Genomic DNA, 24,260 nt, shown 5'->3' on the forward strand with positions numbered 1-24,260 from the left:
CCCACAGACAGGGGATCAAAGAGTTTGCATTGAACTCCATCAGGGGGGACAGACAGGGGTTTCTGTCTCCTTTTCCAATCAGGAAGTCCTTCCTGGTGTCTGGCTGCAAGCCTTCTTGCTGCTGAACCATGAGCCCCAGATGTACCGGGTCCCCAAGCCCAGCTGCTAGTTTGAATCCACTCCCAGTCCGCTCCCTCCTGGTCTCCCCGTGTTCCCTGCTGGACAAGAGAGGAGCAGATGGGTGGGTGCTGGTGCGTGCCCCCTCCCCCCCATCAGGTCCCTTTCCTGAGCATCTCTAAGCACAGCGGGGCGCCTGGCCTGGAGTCTCTGGCTCCCAGTGGGAGTTTGCAGTAGGACACCCTCGCTCCCCGCCGCCAGCCCCCTCCTCGCCAGGCCTCAGCTGCCGGCCAGCCTCCCTCCCTCCCCCCACTCCTGTCCCCTGCTGCCGCTGCAGCCTCGGCAGGCAGCCTCTCTTCCTTCTGGCAAAGCGTCCAGCCCCTGCCTGCTCCTCCCCGGTCCAGGGCGCCTCTGGCAGGCGCTCCCCTCGCTCCCGCCCTCCCTCTCTCCTTCCCTCCCTCCGGTGGCCGCAGCCTCCTCCCCTCTCCAGCTTGCGTCCCCTTTCACCCCGTCCCTGCCTTGGAGTCTGCAAACATGAGGGTCTTGGCCTGCCTTATCGGTGAGTGACCCCTTCTCCTTGGGGACTCAGGGACCTCTGACCCCTGAGCTCATCCACTTGAACAACTCAGACTTCCGGGACCCTGTCTCTGGTGCTTGGGATAAGGGACATCTGGTCCTCCTTGCCTGATCCCCCGAGGGACCCAGCCTTCTGCACAGCCAGCCCTACCCTCTTAGGACCCCAGGGACCTACCCTCCTCCCCCACCGGCCCTGACCCTGGGGGGTAGGGGTCACCCACCATTTGACCTTAGCCAGGCCCCTGGGGGGAGCACAAAGCCTGGCTCCCAGCCCTGACCTGAGGCATGTGGGGCCCCGCCTGTCTCAGGGACCTGAGTCTTGCCCAGCCCTCTACCCAGAGTCCTGCCTCACAGTAGTGGGGTTTTTGGTTCAGAGATGTGCACTTTCTGTGTGTGTGTGTGTGTGTGTGTGTGTGCGCACGTGCGTTGGGGTATTTAAGACGAGGGGTCTGCACTGGAGAAAGCACCCCTTCGGGCCTGCCCTCACTCTACCCTACCCCTCCACCCCCCTTCCAGCAGCTCTGATGGGGATCCAGGCTGTTGGTAAGTGGCCCTGAGCACGGCTGCCTGACCTTGCACAGTTGCAACCCACCCCTGCCCAGCCTCACCCTCCACTGCAAACCTGGCTGCCCTGCGTGGGCTCATGACCTCGGGCACTTCTTCCCCCCAAGAACCACCGCTGACCAGCCTCCCACTTCCTGTGGGGGCCACTGTTCTCCTGGGAACTCAGGAGCTGGGCTGCTGGCCTCACACCACACCCTGCAGGACAGACAGCCCCCCACCCCCTTTCCTGGGCCCCGCCCCCCCAACTGTCACAGCCTTTCCTCTGTCCCCCCAGAGAGGCTGCGTCTGGCCGACGGCCCCCACGGCTGTGCCGGCCGCCTGGAGGTGTGGCACGGCGGGCGCTGGGGGACCGTGTGCGACGATGGCTGGGACCTGCGGGACGCTGCCGTGGCCTGCCGCGAGCTGGGCTGCGGGGGCGCGCTGGCCGCCCCCGGAGGCGCCTTCTTTGGGGAGGGCGCGGGGCCCGTGTGGCTGAGCGAGCTGGCCTGCCGGGGCAGTGAGGGCCAGCTGGGACTCTGCCCCCATCGCGGCTGGAAGGCCCACATTTGCTCCCATGAGGAGGACGCGGGCGTAGTCTGCGCAGGTGAGGGGCCCTTGATCCTCCTTTGGGGGCGCTCCCACAGACGCGACCCAGAAGTCCAGGCACCCCCAGCCCCAGACGCCCCCTCCAGGACTCCCAGCTCACTGCCACCTGCCCCCCCACCCGGGTCTGCCTGTCTGGGGCGAGGGTGGGGGGGCGCCCCGGCCACAGCTTCTGTGCTGTCCTCAGGTCAGCGTGTGGCCAACTCCAGGGACGGGGACGATCCACCTTCGATCCTGGAGGGGGACCCCTGGCCGGGGCTGTCTGGGGAGCTGAGCCCTGGCTCGGAGGAGCCTCCAGGGACACACGGTGAGCCCACCCTGGCCACGCTCTCTCCCCGCTTCCCACTGTGAGGGAGAGGGGTCTTCCACTAGCGCCTCCCAGGGGACAGATGGAGGCAGCGGCTGCGTCCCCCACAGGGCCCCCGTCACAGCCCCCTGCACATCCTCCTGCACCTCCTGGGGCTGTCGGGCAGCGTGGCCTGGTCCCCCCGGTGGGAAGGTGAGCAGCTCCCGGCTGAGGTCTCCCTGCTGTCTCTCCCAGCACCCCGCCCGGCTGGGACCCCACAGAACAGCTCCAGGAAGAAGGGTCCCCGGCCACCCAAGCAGGCCAAATCCACCAGGGCCCCTCAGCTGACGGCTGGAGCCCCCCGACACGGTAAGGCCCCTCCACACATCTGGACCAGCCCAGCGACCCCTGGGTGCCCTCCTCTTCACCTGTAACTGGCAGGCCCCCAGCGCCACTACGCCCCTCAGGATCCAGCGAGGCCCAGCGCCCTGTCGTCCCCCGCCCCCACCTGATCAGGAGACCCAGGCACCCCACCCCGCTCAGATCCTGGCACCCCTCTTCACGGCCTGGCTGGCAGGTGCATCTCAGGCCACCGCCCCCTCTGGGCCTCGGATGCCCTGGATGGAAAACGAGGGCTGTTTGAATCTGCTTTTCCCAAGCTGCCCCCCCCAACAAGACTCAGCACTCCCTCCTTCCCTGCCCCCCCCCCCCAGAGCGGCTGCGCCTTGTCTCGGGCCCCCACGGGTGCTCCGGTCGGCTGGAGGTGTGGCACGGCGGGCGCTGGGGGACCGTGTGCGACGACGGCTGGGACCTGCGGGATGCCGCCGTGGCCTGCCGCGAGCTGGGCTGCGGGGGCGCGCTGGCCGCCCCTGGAGGCGCCAGATTCGGCCCGGGCTCAGGGCCCGTGTGGATGGATGACGTGGGGTGTGGAGGCGGAGAGCAGGCTCTGCGGGACTGTCCCCGAAGCCCCTGGGGTCGGAGCAACTGTGACCACAGCGAGGATGCGGGTCTGGTCTGCACGGGTATGTCCCCCGCCTTCCGGACGCTTACCCGAAGCTGCTGCTTGCCCCCCCTCATCTGCCCCTACTCACAGGCTGCGGTGCCCGCACCTGCTTGATAGAGCTCTCCTCGACTCTCTCCTTCCCCCTGCCCCTTCCCTCCTCTCCCTCCTCCCTTCCTTCCTCCTCCCTCCTCCCTGCCCTCCCCTCCCTCCTCCCTGCCTTCCCCTCCACCCTCCCTGCCCTCCCCTCCACCCTCCCTGCCCTCCCTCCTTCCTTCCGTTCCTTCCCTCCTCTCTTCCTTCCCCCTCACTCCTCCCTGCCCTCCCCCTCCCTCCTCCCTGCCCTGCCCTCCCTCCTCCTTGCCCTTCCCTCCCTCCTCCCTGCCTTTCACTCCTTCCTCCCTTCCTTCCCCTCCCCCCTCCCTGCCCTCCCCCTCCCTTCCCTCCCCCTCCCTCCTCCCTGCCCTCCTCCTCCCTCCTCCCTTCCCTGCCCTCCCCCTCCCTCCTCCCTGCCCTCCCCTCCCTCCTCCCTCCCTCCCCTCCCTCCTCCCTTCCTCCCCTCCCTCCTCCCTTCCCTGCCTCCCTCCCTCCTCCCTTCCCTGCCCTCCCTCTCCCTCCTCCCTTCCCTGCCCTCCCCTCTCTCCTCCTCCCTCCCTCCCTCCTCCCTGCCCTCCCCCTCCCTCCTCCCTGCCCTCCCCCTCCTCCTCCCTGCCCTCCCCTCCCTCCTCCCTGCCCTCCTCCTCCCTCCCTGCCCTCCCCCTCCCTCCTCCCTGCCCTCCCTCCTCCCTGCCTCCCCTCCCTCCTCCCTGCCCTCCCCTCCCTCCTTCCTCCTACACTCTCCCTTCCCTTCCCTCCCCTCCCTGCCCTCCTCCTCCTACCTCTTCCTCACTCCCTCCTCTCTTCCCTCCTCCCCTCTCTCTTTCCTCCCTCCTTCCCCTCCCTTCTCCCTCCTCCACTCTCTACCCTCCCCCTCCCTCCTTCCTCTCCTTCCTCCCCCTCTCCCTTCCCTCCCCTCTCTCCTCCCTCTCTCTCTTCCCTCCTACTCCTCTCCATTCCCTCCCCCTCCATGTCCCAGGGGGAGGGCAGGGAGGAGGGAGGGCAGGGAAAGGAGGAGGGAGATGGGGGTGGGGGGTGGGAAGGGAGGAGGGAGGGAGAGGGCAGGGAGGGGGAGGAAGGGAGATAAGTTAAGACTCCAGGGAGGGCTAAGTTGCTGGGGAGAAGTAAACCCCATGAGGCGCCTGGGGAAGCTTGGTGTCCCACCACACCTTTCATTCCTGGGGGGCCCCACAGGGGAGCCCCTCGTTTCCTAGGAGTAGATGCAAGTACAGGCGTGTCTGACCCCTCTGGTTGGTTCGTGTCTCTAGAACACTGACTGGGGGTGATTTGCCCCCCAGCCCATCTCAGGGGGGGGCGGGTGGAAAGATGGACTCCATGCTCCTCAATGGACCCAGGCCTCACCCCAGAAAGACCTAACAGAAATGTACCCTGAAACCAGAAGAGGTTCCTATGTAGCAGGTGGTTCTCAGCAGTGGCTGGGGGGGGGGGGGTGGTTTTCCCATCCCCCACTCCCCAGAGGACATTGGGCGAAGTCCGGCAGTCACGCTGTAGATGCTGCTCTCATCTGGGGACTGGAGCCCCGGGAGGTTGCTGGACATCCTACAGTCGCAGGACGGCCCACGGCAAGGAATGACCTGTCCCCCGATGTCCTTGGTGCCGAGCTTGAGAAGCCCTGCTTTACAGGACTGAGGCAGGTGGCCGGGGAGCGGGGGGCCAGGCCAGGGCAGTGGATGGAGGGGATCAGGGCCAATGTCACCAGGGCCTGCCCCCCGGGGAGGCAGGGGCATTGCGGGCAGGTCACAGCCGGACTCTTGGCGAGAGACTTCCCATCCTGGAGCCTTTTCCTCACCAGCAAACTAAAGTTGGAGTGCCTACTGCGCAGCGTCACCGCGGCCCGGACGACGGATGGCTCGGCACCCGCGTGTCTGTGCTGGTTTCCTGCACGTGGGGCTTACACCTGCTCACCCGTCACAGTCTCCCGTCTCTCTGTTCTCCCTGTCTCCCCACATCCAGGCCCAGCCCCCCGGCTGCGTCTGGCCGACGGCCCCCACGGTTGTGCCGGCCGCCTGGAGGTGTGGCACGGTGGGCGCTGGGGGACCGTGTGTGACGACGCCTGGGACCTGCGGGACGCCTCCGTGGCCTGCCGCGAGCTGGGCTGTGGCGGCGCGCTGGCCGCCCCTGGAGGCGCCTTCTTTGGGGAGGGGGCTGGCCCCATCCTCCTGGATGACCTTCGGTGTCGGGGTAACGAGACAGCCTTGCGATTGTGCCCAGCACGGCCCTGGGGCCAGCATGACTGTCACCACCGGGAGGACGCCGGGGCCGTGTGTGACGGTGAGGAGGACAGCAGGGACCGCCTGGCCGGGGGTATGGTAGAGCCACCAGAAATGCGGAAAGCTTGCGGGGGGGCTCGCGTGGTCTCATAGCGAACACCCCACGGGCCCCTCTCTCCTTCCGTCCTGACTGCCGCCTCGCCCCATCTTGTCCCCATCCGTGCAACCTCGTCCTGCAATGGCGGTCCTGGGCTGGAGGGCGGCACCTGGTGATCACCGTCCCTCCGCCCCAGGGATGCCTCTTGGATATGTCCCTCCCACGGCTCCGGCGGCGGCGGACGGCAACCACTCTGCGTCCCGCGACTCGGCGTCCGGGCCCCCGCCCCCCACGGCAAGCCAGGCCTCGCGGACCGCAGGCGCCTCCGCTCCGCCTGCCTCCCCCACTGCCCCGCGGGAGCCTGGACCCGAAGCCGGTGAGTCTGGAATGCTCCCCAAGGAAGCGGGGTCTTCCCTTCTGCCTCCTCCCCCTTGGTGCCCACCCTCCCCCCCCCCCCCCCCCGCACCCTTTCTCCCTGCTCAGAGACCCTCTCATCAGGGGTGGAGGAGAAAACAGAGCCCCACACCCAGAAGGGTCTGTGCTTGCTTGAATACTCTGCTGTCACCATCCTGAGTGTTTGGAGGTTGTCTCCTCACAAACGCTGAAGGGACCCACTCAACGATAGTTGTCATTTTCATTTTTTAAAAATGTGTATTTATTTTGAGAGAGAGTGAGCATGAGCAGGGGAGAGGCAGAGAGAGAGAGAGAGAGAGCACAAGTGTCCCAAGCAGGCTCCCAGCTGTTGGCGCAGAGGCTGATGCGGGGCTCGAACCCCCAAACCGTGGGATCGTGACCTGAGCTGAGAGTCGTAGGCTTAACTGACTGAGTCACCCAGGCGCCCCTCGTTTTGATTTTTTAAATGTTTACTTCTTTTGAGAGAGAGCTAGTGGGGGAGGGGCAGAGAGAGGAGAGAAAGAATCCCAAGCAGGCTCCAGGCTCTGAGCTGTCAGCACAGAGCCCCACGCAGGGCTCAATCCCACTAAGCATGAGATCACGGCCTGAGCCAAAATCAAGAGCCAGACACTTAACCAAACGAGCCACCCAGGTGCCCCAGTAGTTGTCATTTTTTAAACACTGGTGTTAGTAGTGTTCGGGGGCGGTGCAGCCAGCCGATCAAGACGGGACCGTCATTGGAAAGATAGTGGGTTTCTCTCCCACCCCGGGGCAGGGGCCACCCAGGGAAGCCCCAGGGGCGGTCAGCAGGCAGAGGGAGCGAGGGGCAAAGGCCAGCAGGAGCCGTGACTGTGGTTTCTGTGGGAAGGATCGGGCAAGGCCAGGTGGGCAGGGTCAGGACCGGCTCGCTGGAATCACTTCAGGGAGCTGTGGGGCGGAGGGGCTGCCCCTGGTTGTGGGGCACCCGGCCCTGGGGGGCTGAGGGCAGGTGGCCGGTGTCCCAGAGCGTGAGAGCCGCGTGGAGGCTGTTGGGGGGGGGGTGGGCCCCAGACAGGCTGGCCTGCACAGACAAGGCACGCTCCGGCGACGTCTCTAGGAATCAGTCAACCCTCCGAGGGACAGTCTGTCCGGGTCAGCAAGGCCCGACGTCACAGCAGGAGAAATACAGAAAATAAGAAGGCAGGGTTGGTGCAGCTGTCTCCTCGAGGGTGGGAAAGGCCGCAGGGAGGGGAAAATTGGTTCTCCTACGGGAGGCCTCTTTCCCCTTTTGCTGAATGACAACAACTACGAGCATTCACTCAGCACTCGCTGGCTTGTGTGTGCGAGTGCTGTTCCAAGTACTCTACGTGTCTACGCCAGGTGACGCTCCCAGCCACGCGGGCCCTGGGTGCTGTTTGGTCTCTGTGTCACTCATGAAACTCCGTGATTAAAAAAATATGGGAGGGGTGCCTGGGTGGCTCAGTCGGTTGAGCGTCCGACTTCGGCTCAGGTCATGATCTCGCCGTCCGTGAATTCGAGCCCCGCGTTGGGCTCTGTGCTGACAGCTCGGAGCCTGGAGCCTGTTTCAGATTCTGTGTCTCCCTCTCTCTCTGACCCTCCCCCGTTCATGCTGTCTCTCTCTGTCTCAAATAAACGTTATAAAAATTAAAAAATATATATATATGGGAAAGCCAGGACTCCAATGAAAGCAATTTGTTCCAGGGCCCATATTCTCTTTTTTTATTATGGTACAATATATACATAATATAAAATTGACCATTTCAGTCACTGGTAAGCGTACAGTTCAGCGGCATTAAATACATTCGTAAGGTTGTGCAGCCACCAGCATCCAGCTATAGAACCTTTTCGTCATCCAGACAGACACCCCAACCCATTAAACACGGACTCCTTAGTCCCCCAGCCCCTGGCTTCTTCTACTTTCCGTCTCTATGAATTGGACTCCTCTGGGGACCTCATAGTATTTGTGCGAATGCCCTCCAGCTTCATTCATGTTGTGACACGTGTCTGAATTCCCTTCCTTTTAAAAAAGTTTTGTCTTATTTTATGTTTGAGAGAGAGAGCGCGCGAATGAGGGAGGGACAGAGAAATGAAGACAGAATCCGAAGCAGCCTCCAGGCTCGGAACTGTCAGCACAGAGCCTGACATGGGGCTCAACGAGCTCAACGAGCTCACGAGCAGTGAGATCATGACCTGAGCCGAAGTTGGAGGCTTAACCGACTGAGCCCCCCAGGTGCCCCCGAATTCCCTTCCTTTTCAAGGTGGGATCATATTCCGTTCTGTGTGTATACATACCTCATTTTGCTGTCCCTTCATCTAGTGACGGACGTTTGGGCTGTTTCCAAGAACAGTGCCGCTGTGAACGTTTGTGTGAATAGCCATTTTCACTTTATCTGGGGTATATCCTGGGGAGTGGGATAGTAATTCTATGTTTAACTTTTTGAGGAACCGAGACTGTGCCCGACCCTATCCCTGTGCCTAAGGCGGACGGTGGCACAGCGGAGGACTAATATGCAGCTGGATGGAAGGCAGATGGAGGGACACAGAGAGCTGGACGGCTTCCTGACTCCCATCCTTTGGGTCTCTTCCATCCTAGGCTCCCCCCAACTGCGCCTGGTGGCAGGGCCCAGCAGGTGTTCGGGCCGGCTGGAGGTGTGGCACGCAGGGCGCTGGGGGACGGTGTGTGACGACAGCTGGGACCTACGGGATGCTGCGGTGGTCTGCCGTGAGCTGGGCTGTGGCGGAGCTCGGCAGCCGGACCCTGCCGCTGGCCGCTTTGGCTGGGGGGCCGGCCCCATCTGGCTGGACGACGTGGGGTGCTTGGGGACCGAGGCTTCGCTCTCTGACTGCCCCGCTGCGCCCTGGGGGAAGCACAACTGTGCTCACAATGAAGATGTTGGAGTCACCTGCACTGGTAAGGAGGCCCTAGCCACCCACTAGTTCCTGGAGGGCTTCCTGGAGGAGGGAATGGGAACCACCATCTGCACTAGCATCTACTGAATGCCCGTCTCCTAAGCCCGGGCCCTGGGCTGGGTGTTTTCACACATGTGACCTCACAATAGGTCCAAGTTAGTGGATGTTATGCTCAATTTACACGATGAGGCTGAGGCACAGAGAGCTTAAGTAACTTGCACAAGGTCACACGGCAATGAAGTGGCAGAGTTGGGATTCTTTCTCCTCCTCCCATTCCCAAGAACGCTCCCCAAGATGAAAGGAAGTGAAGACAGGGCCACTGGGAGATGCACAGAAGCCAGAGTGAGGGCCAGCTGCAGTAAAATCAGGCTTCGTGTTCGCCGTTCGCTTCCAACATTTATCGAGTGCCAGGCACTGAGCCAAGTGCTGGGGCCTCCGGATGCAAAGAACACAGTCCCGGCCTTTGGGAAGCTCGCAGCTCACTGACGCAAAGATGTACCAACAGATCACTGCAAACCTGTGTGACATGTTACCATTTGGGAGGTCCCCAAGACCAACTTCAGGTTCCATAATTTCCTAGAAGGACTCACAGAAGTCAGAAAAGCTGTCTTAAAAGCCAGCCGAGGGAGGCAGCACAGGGGGCAGGCTCAGGAGAGACCTTCATGGAGCTTCCAGCCACCCTCTCCCAGGGGAGTCATGCGACATGTGACAGCACATATAAAGTACTGCCAGGCAGGGACGCTCCCCAGACTCGGTGTGCAGGGTTTGGTTTGTATAGGAGCTCGGTTACAAGCTGTGCCTGCCCACCTATCACCTGTCCACGGCACAACGTGGGTACCGATTCTCTGGTCGCCCCAGGAGCCCGGGGGCAAAGGGCCCAACCTTCCTCTGGGCACAGTGAACATTTTCCTGCACACAGTGCTAATCCGAGAGATGAGAGAACAGTGGCAGTCGTAGCGATGGGGCCCCTGTACCTACGCCCTTTCCCTCTCCTCTGGAGGCCGTGGGAGCCACGGCAGGGTTTTCAGCTGGGGAGTGAGCTGTCGGATCCGGTACCACCCTGGTGACTGGCGAGAGGTGGACAGTGAGAAGCCACAGGAAGTGAGGCCATGCGTGGCCAGAGAGAGGAGGACGACAGGTCGGATGTGAGAAGGGCACAGAGGGCCAGTCACATCACTGTACGAGACAAGGAGGCAGGGGGTGGGGTCAGATTTGGCTGGCCACAGTATCCCCAGGGTCTGGCACAGTGCCTGGATCGCAGAAGATGCTCAACAAATGTTTGTCACGTGAATGAGTGAATGAATAATGAAGGGATTAACGGAAACTTGGTGATTGCAGAGAGGGGAGGTGTAGACAGATAATCTTGTCATTATGGTGTCCGCCATCTTCCCTGTCCTCTCTTCGCACCTTCCAGAGACCCCTGGCCTGGACTCTATCTCAGACCCCTTCAGTTGGAGCTGGATCCCTGGCCTGGGTAGAGATCCGGATGCCTGGCTCCCCGGGGAGCTGGCCACCAAGCCCTCTGCGAGGCTGACCCCCAGCGTTCCTGAGAAAACCACCACCAAGGCCCCAGGGAAAATGCCCAAGAGTACTAAGAAGTGGGTGACCAAAAATGCAAAGCGACCGACCACTCAGCCCCCCGTGATGCCAACCACTAAACATTCCAGGGTCCTGGGCACCCAGAGGCCCCTTGAACTGACCTCACGGACCACCACAACCCTGACCACTGAGGCCTCCCACAGACCAGTTTCAGAGTCTACTGCAAAGCTGACCACTGGGGTCCCCCACGGGATGACCTCACATACCACTGCAACACGGACTCCCCGGGCCCCCCGAGAACGGACCTCTAAGGCCGTGGCAACGTCAACCACTCAAGGCCCCCGAGAGGTGACCTCTGAGGCCACCGCAACGCGAATCCCTCTGACCCCCAAGGAGTCATCAGCTGAGATCCCAGCACAGGGTTCTCCAGAGTCACCCAAAGACCCAGCCCCCTCCCCCACTGGGAGCACCACTCGGGGATCAGGTGAGTGGAGGGAACACAAGAGGTGAGGCTGGCCCCTCTTGACCCCTCCTGACTTGGGGCCTTCTACCGGCAGGCCCGTTCCGCGTGCGTCTGGCTGATGGGCCCAACCGGTGTGCTGGCCGGCTGGAAGTGTGGCATGCTGGGCGCTGGGGGACAGTGTGCGATGACAGCTGGGACCTGCGGGACAGTACCGTGGCCTGCTGGGAGCTGGGCTGTGGAAGGGTCCGGCCCCGAGTGGGCAAAACCCACTACGGCCCCGGGACGGGCCCCATCTGGCTGGATGACGTGGGCTGCAAGGGAATCGAGGCCTCGCTGAGTGACTGCCCTGCTGGGGCATGGGGCCAGCACAACTGTGACCACGAGGAAGACGTGGGGCTCACCTGCACTGGTACTGGGGATGGGGTGGGGGACCCAGAGTCACTGCAGGAGATTCTGGAAGGGTAGTTTGGAGCTGCAGCAAGGACCTCGGAGACAGGGCAGGGCTCAATCCATGCCCCACTTTCTCCCAAGGCTACGCCGACGAGGATGATTATCCCCCCTGGACCTGGGATCCCACCTCGGGAGAGGACCTGGCCAAGGGGACCACCGCCGCAGGGGTGCCTGGACACATGCTCTCCTGGGGCACCACCAAAAGCCCAGGGGGACCCTCCCCAGCAACAAGGCGTCTTCCACATACAGGTGAGGGGCACGGCCAGGGTGCGGAGGGGGCCATCATCGACCTGTGCGCGCCTCCCCAGGCAAGTTTTCCGTGGCCCTAGGGCCCCTAAAACGTTCCCTCTGGAACTCTTCGTGGAGAGGCTTGAAGAGGAGACCCCCCCCCCCACCCCATTCCCACCCCAGGCACCGTGTGTCTCCGAGAATCAGACCGGACGTCGCAGGGTCTGAGCCCACGGTCCTCCCGCAAACCAGCCAACCAGCAGTGACACCTGAGCCTGGGCCCTTCCACCCCGACAGCCCCAGCTGGCCCAGGTCACCGCGTCGTCATCCCCCCAGCGCCCTCCACTTGGTCCTCCCCTCATGCTCTGGTCTGGGTCAGGGAGTGGTTCAGTGGCGGGGTGAGGAGCCCCGAATGGAGGGTTCCCCTCCCTTTGGCCAGTGGGGCGGCCTTCAGCCCCACAGCTCGACCCGCGGCCCCTCTCACTGCAGCAGGAACTGTCCTTTCCACCTCTGTGGCCACACCTGGGGGCGTGGGCCTCAGCCCAGCTCTCTCCGGCTTCACAGCGCCTCCCTCCCGGGCCAGCGCCCTCGCGCTTGCGTGTACGTGCGTGCGCGTGCTTTCGTGGGCGTCTGCGCGGCCCACGTCCCTGCGCGTGCGCGTACGTGTGGGCGCGTGCACTCGTGAGCGTTGGCGCGGCCCACGTCCCTGCGCGTAGCGAGCTGTCGCGGGTTTCTCTGTGGCCCGCGTCCCTGTGGGTGAGTGCGCTCCCAGGCATCTCTGTGGCCCGCCCCCGCGTGCGTGTTGGTGCTCTCGCGAGTTTCTCCTCGGCCCGCGTGCGTGCGCGCGCGTGCACGCGCCCCTCCATCCTCTCGGCCCTCCCCGCTCTCCCATCCACGCCGCCCCTCCGTCTCCGCGTGTCCGCCTCCCGCTCCCCGTGGCTCTCGCGTGTTCGCATCCAGTGCACGTTCCCAGCCTTCCTGTTTTCCACACTCTACGCCTCCGCCTCCTCTTCGGGTTCCGCTGTTTCTCAGGCCGGGTCACTACTTTCCCCATCTGACACCCCCCCACCCCCACCCCGCGCTCCCTGTCACCCTCGTGCTCCTTGCCTCGCACGGTGGCTTCTTCGCCTTCTCCTCACGGCTGTCTCCTCCTGCCCCAGCCCCACCTTTGCCGCCCAGACCAGCCTGCCGCACCCGCTGCGCCTCAGGCTGCTCTCACCCTCTGCTTCTCCGTGTGCCCTCCCATCTCCTGAAGGCCCCACTTCTGCCTGTCCCCCCGCGCCCCTCTGCCCCTCTTCTGCGAGACTCGTCCCCTCAGGACCGCCCCTCCCCTCGCCCCCTTTCCCGCCTTTTTGTGGCGCGCAGCACGCACGCGCACTCCGCGGCCCTTGGCGAGCGAGCCCGGCTCCAGCGGTCTCACGCCGTGTGACGTCACAGGCGCTCTGCGCCTCCTGATTGGCCGGCCAGCCCCCGCCCGCGGTAATAAAAGCCGGGTGAGGCGCGTCGGGGGCTCCTAGAGCGGTCGCCTGTCTGCGAGGCTGGGCTTCTGGTGCGAGCGAGAGAGGGAGGGGAGGAGCAGGCCGAGGGGCCGCCGCCCTGTAGGGTGGGGGACCCGAGTTGTGAGCCAGGGTCCGTCCAGCCCAGTTTTAGAGGTGCTGCACCTCGGTGCATTGTGGCCAGGGTTCTAGAGCTCTTGTTCTCTGCAACCCGGAGCGGGACCCCTGCCTGTCCCATGGCGCCCCCTCGCGGTGGAGACGGTCACACGCTGGGCGGGGAGTCCCTTCCCTCGGAGGGGGTGGGGGGCGGTGCGGGGTGAGAAGGCATTGCTTGAGCACCGACAAGTGCGAACTTTGCAGGGGGAGGCTCGGGGTAGTCACGTGTACCGTCTTCACAGTGAGGCCAGCTGGGGAGTGGGAGCAAGCATAGACGTGGATTCCTGTCCTCACTGCAAGGTGACCTCGAAAAACATGAGTCCACCTGGGTTCCGGTTGTGGCTCCACCAAGATGAGAACTAGCTGGGTGACCTCCGGTCGCAAACCAACGAGCAAAATGTGTGTGAAATAGTTTAAAACCACAGAACGTTGGTTGTTAGATTTATTTACCGTAAATGAACAATCCCGGGGAAGGAGTCGTTCTTTCTAGCAGAGCAATCGGGAAAAGCCTCACAGAGGAAGTGGTATTATCCCCAGCAGCCGACACCAGGAGGAAGGGATTTCTCAGAGGAGCAAAAAAGCTGACATTGAGAAAATTGCACTGCCAGTCTGGGCCATTGTCATCTCCACTGGACTTTTAGTTCTGTCGTGTGTTTAACTGTCCGTTTGTATTGCTACCCTGACACAGAACCACACATTTAGTAGCTTAAAACAACACAAACTTATTTTGCAGTTCTGTAGGTCAGAAGTTCAACAGGGGTCTCCTAGGGCCTAAAGCCGAGGTGTCAGCAGGGATGTGTTCCTTCCGGAGGCTCTAGGGAGAATCCATTGCTGTACCTTTTCCAGCCTCTAGAGGCGCCCACATTCCTTGGCTCTTGGCCCCTTCTTCCATCTTCAGAGCCAGCAATGTTGCATCTCTCCGAACTGCCTTCAGATCTTTCTCTGTCCTGATTTTAAGGAGTTGTCCCAATTGGATTGGGTCTCCTTGGACTGATGCAGGACAATCTCTTCATCTCAAGGTCTGGACCTTTAATCACATTCTGCAGTATCCCTTTTGCCACATTAGGTAACATATTCACAGGTTCTGGGGATTAGGGCATGGACATCTCTGGGGGAGCGTTATTCTATCTACCACAGAATCTGTGTTGTAGAGACTCAGGAACTTAAATGTTTGTCGAATGATTGGTTGAATGAATGAATGAGAAACCACAGTGTGAGTCTGGAGACGGCATACAGCCGAAGCTAGACAAAGTCTAGCTGAAGCTCACAAAGCTTGGATTTTCACTTCCTAGTTCACTGAAGTAACATTTCTTGAGGCTTCTCAGAATTTGGAGACATGGACATTAACTTTCTGTTAAATGCCCACTGTGTGTCAGGCACGAATACTAACCCCTGGGAACGTAGCAGGGATGAGCAAGGGAAAGGGAGGCTGAGATTTACAGTTTAGAGTAGGATGGGCAAGATATGCCTTACTGAGAAAGTGCCCTGTAAGTGATGACCTTAAGAGAAGGGCAAGGACATCAGCATGGCTGGAGCAGAGTGTGCCGGGCAGGGGGAGAGTCATAGGACAGGAGGCTAGAATTTGAGTTTTGTTCTGCACGCAGTGGTGGAGAATTTTAAGTTTGGAAGGACATGATCACATGTGTATTTTCAAAGCAGTCACTGAGGATGCCAGATGAGAAATGGATGGAGAAGCTAGAGTGCATGGCGGGAGACCCGGAGGTCTATGGCGAGGTGACAGTGGTCTTGACTGGGGTGGTGGTGGAGACTGAGGGAGAAGTGGATGTATTTGAGCTGAGGTATTTGAGTGATGGGTCAGATAGGGTGTGAGAAGAGGAAGGTAGGGGATGGGAACCCACCTTCCACTGGATCTGGGGACACTGCGGGTGGATGCAGAGGACCACAGTGGGAATAGAGATCCACTGGGGACGCATTGGACACACTCAAGGGGACACATTAGATACGCAGTCCTGGAGCTCTGAGGCGTGCCTGGGCTGAAGCTGGAAGTCGACAGATGGAATTTGAAGCTGTGGGGATGGATGAGGCTATGCAGACGGACAGCCGTGCCTAGCGGACCTCCCACACCCAGCTCGGAAGGTGGGATGACTCATGGATTTCGGCTGTTGCCGTATGTTATGGCTGCATGAGGCCGTGCAGAGGGGAGAGGACCCAAGATCGAATGCAGGATTAAGTGTAGAGGTTGGATGATAATAAAAACAGTAATAGCTAGTATTCATCAAATGCTCTCCATGTGCCAGGCACCATCTACATGTGTCACATGGTTTAATTCACTTCCTCCCCACGGAACCTTATGAGAGGAGCACTATCCTTAACACCATTTTACAGATAAGGAAACTGAGGTGCAGAGAGGCCAGTACAGCAAAGGCAGAGCTTGGCTTCATACTCCATCATTTACACTCTTAGCCACTCTAGCCACAGAGACAGGGAAGGAGCATATGACAGAGTTAGCTCTGAAGAACCCAGGAAGCATAAAGCAAGGCATGACTTCATTGAGGGGGAAAAGGGAGGGGCTTTGAATAAAATCCTAAAGGTTGAATAAAAACTCACCAGGGAAGGAGTGAAGACTCGGCAAATTTGCACCCCGAGGGAAAGAGGTCTCCATTTAGGACAAGGTAGACCTGTGTGGGTCTGAAACCTAATACTGCGCCTTAGCTGTGTGACTTTGGGAAAGCCCCTTGCCCTCTCTGGGCTTCAGTTTGGTCATCTGTAGTGAGACAGCAGCTTCTCCACCCACCCTCTCCCCATGAGATTGCCAAAAATTAATATGTCTGACAGCACCAAGGATGTGGGATAAAGGTAGGCATGAGACTCTGTTCCTGGGTAGGAGAGCAGTTTGACACTAGGGAGATGCATTTGCCTTTCACACAGCAATTGTACAACTAGGTGTTGAGCTCTCACTCATGAGCCCAGGGACACAGTTATAAATTCACTACAGTTGTATTTGTAACCACAGAACATTGGCCACAGCCTAGCCCTCTGTGGACAGGGGCGTCGATGAACCAACAGATGTGTATTTCTACAATAGAACATTATCCAAAGGTTAAAAAGAAGGAACCAGAGATATATGGATTCAATTCCAAGAATAAGCTTATCACATGCCATTCAGTAGATGCCACCACGGTACCCACTTTACAGGTGAGGAAATTGAGTCGTGGAGAAATTGGTGGCTTGTTCACCCAGCTAGGAAGGGACACGTCTGAGAAGTAGCTGCCCAAGGACATGTACGGGATATACGTGGATGTGCATGGTCTTAAACTAATCGTAGGAAGTGTGGAGAAACAATATGGCGTCGGGGAGTACTTCCTTTGTAGCCAAGCTGTAAAGACATGTTTGGCAATGATAAGCTGGACTTTGAGCAGCGGCTCCGCCTGATGCAGGGAAGGGATGTGGTTGGGTCTCATGAGGGCTATAACTCTGCCATGCTGCTTCTTCAATTAAAAATGCATATATTTCAATGAAAAAAAAATCGATCACACACTAATGGACCATGAGCAGGTGGCCATATCTTAGAGCACATTTCAAGAACACAGAGACCCAATGCGTGTGCTTGCAGCTGGGGGACTGACACTTTAACAGGAAGAGAGCTTCCATTTGTGTTCTTAATGGAGCCCTCCTAAAACCCAGCATCCTGAGAAGAAATCTTCACAGCTAATGTTTTTTTTTTCCCTCTAAACTCTTTTTTCCATTTTTAATTTTTAAATTAATAGTGCTGCTAATGTTTTTTAAAGTTCCTAATGAGTATGACCATCAGGTAGGATTTCATAGCTATCCTCTTAAGGTATTTATCAGGCATGGGGAAGGTATTTAATTAAGAACAGTTAACAGGGAGACATGACTATAATATCTGCAATGCTGGGCATCGGGATGAAGACCCTTGTCCTGTTAGCATGCAATGTCTTAGGTGACAAAGCCAGGGATTTCTGCACCTGGGACAGCTAGCCACAGAGCTCAAGGCGACCAGGACAAACATGTCCAGGGTGGCAGACACCATCCTTCTGAGCGCCTCAAGGTTTGGGGTCCAGTGTGAGCAGCAACGTGTGGAAGGTGCTGGAGAGGTGGGCAGGGACAGTTAATGAAGGGATACGAGGAACGTGGACTTTATGGTTGCACAGTTTGAAGACACTAAAACCCACTGAATTGTACAGTTTAAGGTATATGAATTATATCTCAACAAAGCTGTTGTTAAAAGCTAGAAGACTTATTTCAATCTTTCTATTCTCCCTATATAAAATGGTATATTTTACATTTATAAAATGGAATATTTTTATATTACACAGCTGACCATTGAACAACATGGGGGTTAGGGGCACCGACTCGCACGCAGTTGAAAATCTCCATGTAACTTTTGACTCCCTTAAAACTTAACTACTAATAGCCTACTGTTGACTGGAAGCCTTACCAATAACATAAACAACACACATTTTGTATGTATGTATGTATGTATGTATATAATATATATGTATGTATATATGTATTACACTGAATTTATAGTAAGCTAGAGAAAAAAGTTACTAAAATCATAAGGAAGAGAAAATGCATTTACAGTACTGTACTGTGTTTATGGAAAAAATCCACATATAAGTGGACCTACACATTTCAAACCCACAGTGTTCAAGGGTCAGCTGTATATTATACATTTCTATGTTATATAAAATTGTCATGTAGAGATTATCTAAGAGACCTAGGAAAAATATTATGGAAATATTCCTGGTAGTTCATTACTAAATATATTACAGGGTTTTTTTCCCCCTGGGAAAAAAAAATAAAGAATGAGGAAGAGCAGGGACTTCAGGAAAGCGAAGTAATAACTGTTCTTATGTTATAAGCTAGTTTAGTCCCAGTTTCTGTTATTGGTAGTTGAAAGCATCTCAGCTGAGTCACCAGGGTGGCTGTGGGGGCAGGGAGGAGATTGGGGTGGTGGTCCAGGTGACACAGGATGAGGCCTGAGTTGAATTCCGGGATGAACAGAGGGTCAAAATCAAGAGAAGTGAGACTCAGGTCTCCCTATATCTCTTAAGGTGACAAGGATGGTTATGAGTCTTTTCGGACATGGGATACACCTTCAGGAGGGGCTCTGCCCAAGGGGACACCCACCACTCTTACCACTGGCACCACCCGGGACCCAGACCATCCCTCTCCAGCTCCAAGGATCCGTGGAGACACAGGTGAGGCATGTAGCTGTGGCGAGGGACCAGGGTGTTTGTGTTGTGGGGCAGAGATGGACTGCACATTCCCCAGTGGTGACCCCACTCTCACCCCCAGACCCAACAGAAATACACCCTGAAACAAGGGGTTATTATCTACATCAGTGGTCCGAACTGGGGATGATTGGCAATGTCAGAATATGTTTGGGATCGTCACAACTAAAAGAAGGGAGTCTACTAGAACCTAATGGGTAGAGGCCAGGGATGTTGTTACATATCCTACTCTGCACAGGACAGTCCCCCACAACAAAGAATCCCAGCTCCAAATGTCAACAATGCCCGGATTTGAGAAACCCTAACCTATACTATGCAGTTCACTCTGACAAATCAATAACAAAATGACAGGAAACCCTCTAAGAAAATGGGTAAGAGTTATGAACAGGTGATTCACAGAAGGGGAAGCCCAAATGGCCAACAAGTTTATGTAGAAACATTCACACTCAAAAGAAATCAGGAAATTCAAATTAAAATGATGACAAGCTTGGAAAAAAAATGGAAAGGTAGCTAATATCAAGTGTGGGTGAGGACGTAAGGAGACCGACATCCCCACTGGATACAGCGATTTGATAAAAACAATTCAGTGAAATTAGGGGCACCTGCCTGGCTCAGTCAGAAGAGCGCGCAACTCTTAATCTCAGGATCGTGGGTTCAAGCCCCACGTTGGGTGTAGAAATTACTTAAATACAGAAAACTTTTAAAAATTTTAGTGAAATTAAATATGATTGCACATTATGACCCAGCAATCCTGCTCCTAGATATGTATTCCAGAGAAATTCTTAAATAGGCTTATAAGGGAAACATATATGAAGGTGTCCTTTGGAATGGTGTGGTATCAGGGAGTTGGAGGCAAGTTAAGTGTCTGACAGTGGGTAACGAGAAATGCAATGGGTGCACACGATGGATCCATGCAATAGCTAAAAGAATGACTAGCTGCACACACAGCAACACACACAGTTCATGGTAGGTATGAACAACATGATATGGAGGAAGGAAGTCAGAACCAGAGTGAGAGCTCCAGCAGAATGTGATTTACAAAAACTCAAAGCACAAACACAAAAATACATGTACACTTAATGTATTAACATACGCACTTATATGGATTCTATATTGTGTGAGAACATACATATCTTTAAGGACATATGTCAAATACATTAAAGGAGGTAGCTATGGGAGAAAGTGAGAGGGATGGAGGTCGGGGAGGAAAAAGGAGAAAAAGGAAGAGGAGACCCTGCAGGACTGTTGGTGACAATGTACACAGGAGTATGATTAGCTTAGCTCTCTGCACCGTGGGTCTGAAAAGTTAAAAATCAATACCACTCTAGATATCTGAACCCCTACAGTACATAAGCATGCTGAGATTCTTGAAATAGTAACTAAAACCAGCTAACATTTATAACAATATGCCGCATGTCAGGTATTATTATTCTAAGCAATATATATGTTACCCCTTTAGTCCTCATAACATCTACATGAGCCCTATGATGTAGGTGTTAATGCCCATTTCACAGAAAACAGAAATTGAGGTACAGACATCAAGGCCTATGACAGTATTAATAGTCATGAGAGTGTCTATTACGTGCTAGGCATTGTGCTAAGTGCTCTGTATACACATGAGCTCCCTGAGTCCTCATGACAGCTCATCCACAAACCGAGATTCAAGACAGTTTTGTGACTTGTCCACAGTCACCTAGTTAGGAAGCGATGGAGTCGGGGTGTAAGCCCAGGCAGCCTGGCTGGAGGCCAAGCCCTTTACTTAACTGCTTCTCCAACGTTGTAAACACAAGGCAGGAACAAGATGCACCTAAAAAAATCCTACAGGAAAACTGGAATCCTCTAGCGCTGTGTCATTCAGTATGGTAGCTACCAATACAGCTGGCTATTTTAAGTGTAAATGAATCAAAACCATTTTCTTGGGCAGACTAGCTACACTTCAAGTACTGAGTAGCCACGTGTTATCATTTCCATCACTGAGAAAGTGATGTTTAATGGTCTAAACTCTAAATGCAGAGGACCTTGCTTTGCATCTTTTCCCGCAATTTGTGAACTGTATCCGTGCCACCTGTGGCAGGTTACCTACCATCTAGGCCTGATTCCCTGCATCTGCGAAAAGGGATACAATCCGTTCTTACCTGGAAGCTAGGCCAGGAAAGGAGGGCGAGGCTTCTCACTCTACTCAGGCCCTAAATTTAAGGGGCTGCCCAAACACTCAGCAATCAAGGTAGATAATACCTTTATATTTTTAAAATAACAAATTAATGCAAAACATTCACAATGAGCTAAATATCAAAAATTTAACTGAGTCTCTTTTTTGGATCTTTTGCGATAATTTTACTTAAAACTGACATAAAAATCTTGATTACTGAGATTGCGCTTTGGAACCGCTCTGCATCCCGCCTCACACTTCTGCCCCTTCTGGCATTTCCCACATCCCTCCCCCAAATACCCCTGTGGCCCCTCCTGCATCCCCAGGTAAGCCTCTACGTCCCCCACACTTTCGCATCTCCCTGCAAGCTTCCAGTCCTCCCACCGTCTTGCTGCCCCCAACATTTTCGCTGCCTCCTGCCTTCTGAGGTAGCCCTCTCCGTCGCGTCCCTCATGCGCAGTGGAGGACGCCAGGTGGCGCCTGGAGACATTGCAGGAGGTGGGGAGGTGGGGCGCTGGGGGTGGGTGAAGTCTGCCGGTGACCCAAGACGTCACGAGGCCTTGCGCCTTCTCATTGGTCAGCTCTTCCCTGGAGGGGCGTGGCGGGCCGCGGGAGTAGGTGGGGCGGACTGACCTCGGGCCATCCGTCTTTCCAACTCCTCCAGGTTCCGAGAGAAAACTGTGGCCCCAGCGTAGGCTGCTGCGCCCCACATCGTCCCGGACGGTGCCCCCTGCCCCTTCCCCAGATCCCTCCGCTTCGTCAGAGCCCCCGGGCTCACCGGTGACCTCCGTGACCTCCAACCCTGTGCCATGGTTCATTCCTGAGGCAGCTTCAACGCGGAAGGTGACCTCTGACCCTCCTGACACTTTGCCACCCAGCCCGGACCTGGCCTCCTGGACGAGCTCTGACCTCACCTTGACAACCCCTGGCCTCACTTTGTCTACCCCTGACGCCACTGTGATTGCAGCATCGCAGTCTGATCTCTCACCTACCCCACCACCCACCTTGCCCAAAGAGCTGACCTCTGACCCCTCTGCACCAGAGGTGGTGACCCACCTTTTTTCTACCTCAGAGTTGACTACAGAATCTGTCACAATCCCAAACTTGGACACAGCTCCATACCCCAACTCAGTTCCAGATCATTCCAGATCCCCGGACCCCTCCACAAGCCCCTACCCCACTACCACCCCTCACTCTGCCTTGACCTCTCACCCCTCTACCTCCACTACCTCTCAACCCACTACCACCTTTCCCCCAACTACAACACCTCACTCCACCGCCACGCCTCACTCCACCACAACCCCTCACCCCACCACAACCCCTCACCCTACCACCACCCCTCAACCTGTTACACCCCCTCAACCCACCACACCCTCTCAACCCACCACACCCCCCCAACCCACCACACCCCTTTACCTTACCACAACCCCTCACCCCACCACAACCCTTCACCCTACCACAACCCCATACCCCACCACGACCCCTCAGTCCACCACACCCCCTCATTCTACCACTGCTCAACCCACTACAACCGCCCACCCTATCACAACCAGTTACCCTGCCACGACCCCTGACTCCACCATGACCCCTCATTCTACCACCTCTACTCATCCCACCATGACTGCTGACCCTACCTCAACCCCTGTGGTTACTGTCAAATCCATTCTAACTTCCTTGGGAACAGAGTTCTCTCCCACTCCAGTGCCAGCAGTCAAGCCCAGCCTGCACCCCTGGTTGACCTCCATGGGAGCCGCTCATCTCTCTCAGATGTCCAGCCTAGCGCCTTTTCCAGCCTCAGAGTCCAGCCACCCCAGGTCTTCTCCAGGCCCAAGCATGGACACACTGTCCACTGAGGATTTCCAACCACCAAGAAGCCAGAGCCCCAAACCAACTCCACCACCCACCCAGACCCCACACTCAGCCTCTGACCCCACAGGGACCTCTGACCTCCATCTGTCTTCCATGGTCCACCCCTTGGATCAACCTCCTCCTGACCATTTCACCCTAAGGCCAACCCCTGGGCAGGACCCAGACCCCGTTGGCCCATGTGTGACTCCAGCACCACCTGTAAAGGTCATGGCCTGTGAGCCGCCTGCCCTGGTAGAGCTAGTGGCTGCTGTGAGGGATGTGAGTGGCCAGCTGCAGAGGCTGACCCAGGTCCTGAAGCAGGACCAGCAGCAGCGCCAAGCTCTGGAACTGGGGCTGACTCAGCTGGTGGAGGCCACCCGGGGTCTGGGGCAGCTGGGTGAGGTTGTAAAGCGACTGGCCGAGAGAGCCTGGCCCCCCAGCACACCTGCACCAACCACCACCACCCCAGAGGAGGAAGAAAGGCCTCTGAGGGGAGATGTGTGACCCTATATGGGATTTGAGGGGCTTAAAATGCTCCCAATCAAAAAATGAAAACCAAAGTATCTAATTAAAAACAAGATATCAATGACATTTGTGGGGACCTAGGGGAACCCCAGGGATATGGAATCACAAGAGTGACCTTGATTTATGAATGCCACAGGCACCATGCAAGGCACTGATTTTATGATGAGGATGCTGGTGATGATGGGTGATGATCATGATGATCATAGTGACTATATGTAGTGAGAATGATGATGGTGATGGTCATGATGGTGACAATGATAGTGGTCACAAGGATGATGGTGATGGAAGTAATGTGGGAGATGATCATGGTGGTGGTGATGACAATGGAAGTGATGATGATGACGATGAAGGTGATCATGGTCGTGGGCATGATGTCGATGATCATGGTGATGAAGATCATGGTGGAGAGGATGATGATGGTGGTGGTCATGGGAATGATGGTGATGATTGTGGTGATGAAGATCATGATGGAGATGATGATGATGGTGGTCATGGGCATGATGGTGATGAAGGTCATGGTGGAGATTATGATGATGGTGGTCATGGGCGTGATGGTGATGAAGGTCATGGTGGAGATGATGGTAATAATAGTGGTGATGGGCATGATGGTAATGATCATGGTGATGAAAATCATGATGGAGATGATGGTGATGAAGATGATGCCACCATGGGAGCTGATGAAGCCTTATGAAGGCAGAAATCTTTGTCCTATTCACAGATGTATGCCCAGCTCTTAGAGCCTGATGCAGGGTACACACTCCATAAATATCTTTTGAATGAGTGAGTACATGACAATAATAATAATGACTAATATTTGTTGGGTACTTCCTTTAGGTCAGGCTCTGTTTTCAGGGCTTTATGTGCCTAACGACACTTTATCTTCATGAACACCTGCTGAGGAGGGTACTGTTACCACAGCTCAGCAGAGACAGGGTGAGCTTTGGAGCCTGAATGCCTGAGTTTGAGTCCTTGTGCGTGTGAGACCGAGCCAGTTTCTTAATTTCTAGGTGTGAGTTTTTCCAGCTATGAAGGAGGGATAATAAAGACACACCTTATGGGTTGCTGTGCCGATTAAATGATAAATTAACACATATGTAAGTGTGGATAACACAGGGCCTGGCTCTTGATAAGTGCTCGTTCTGGGATAGCTGTTATTGTACGTATCCCCTTTTTTATGGCTCAGGGCACTGAGGGCCCGGGTCATTCAGGGCATACATAATGGAGCCGTGACTGGGACCCAGGCTTGTCTGACCCAGGGTTCTTGCTCATAAGTCAGAGTATCCTGGACTCGAGACCGTGACCAGGCAATGGGACTGGTGGTTTGTTTCCTTTCTC

At 56.6% G+C, this 24,260-nt stretch overlaps 1 protein-coding gene across 3 annotated transcripts; it reads left to right on the forward strand.

The window, feature by feature from the left end:
* The first annotated feature begins 434 nt into the window (after positions 1 to 434).
* SSC5D (scavenger receptor cysteine rich family member with 5 domains) lies at positions 435 to 22,978 on the forward strand. Of its 3 annotated transcripts, none has more exons than XM_027037238.2 (14): positions 435 to 676; positions 1,210 to 1,236; positions 1,532 to 1,840; positions 2,027 to 2,146; positions 2,381 to 2,494; positions 2,839 to 3,147; positions 5,196 to 5,513; positions 5,746 to 5,925; positions 8,536 to 8,853; positions 10,267 to 10,875; positions 10,949 to 11,263; positions 11,386 to 11,553; positions 18,224 to 18,370; positions 21,217 to 22,978. In XM_027037238.2, exons 1-14 carry the CDS (start codon positions 652 to 654, stop codon positions 22,902 to 22,904), a joined length of 4,647 nt encoding a protein of 1,548 aa, XP_026893039.2. In that variant the 5' UTR covers positions 435 to 651; the 3' UTR covers positions 22,905 to 22,978. The 3 variants fall into 3 exon arrangements, with proteins under 3 accessions (XP_026893039.2, XP_026893040.2, XP_026893042.2); XM_027037239.2 differs by having other exon boundaries at positions 1,213 to 1,236; XM_027037241.2 differs by lacking the exon at positions 10,949 to 11,263.
* The last annotated feature ends 1,282 nt before the right edge of the window (positions 22,979 to 24,260 follow it).

This window comes from Acinonyx jubatus, chromosome E2 (genome assembly GCF_027475565.1).
Source record: "Acinonyx jubatus isolate Ajub_Pintada_27869175 chromosome E2, VMU_Ajub_asm_v1.0, whole genome shotgun sequence".
Taxonomy (NCBI): Eukaryota; Metazoa; Chordata; class Mammalia; order Carnivora; family Felidae; genus Acinonyx; species Acinonyx jubatus.

What these genes read in the sequence shown, in the direction of transcription:
- SSC5D (XM_027037238.2), top strand. Translation starts at nt 652, where the DNA reads ATGAGGGTCTTGGCCTGCCTTATCG. An exon ending in GGTCTTGGCCTGCCTTATCG is followed by an intron (nt 677 to 1,209) that starts GTGAGTGACCCC and finishes CCCCCCTTCCAG; the next exon opens with CAGCTCTGATGGGGATCCAG. An exon ending in CGCGGGCGTAGTCTGCGCAG is followed by an intron (nt 1,841 to 2,026) that starts GTGAGGGGCCCT and finishes TGCTGTCCTCAG; the next exon opens with GTCAGCGTGTGGCCAACTCC.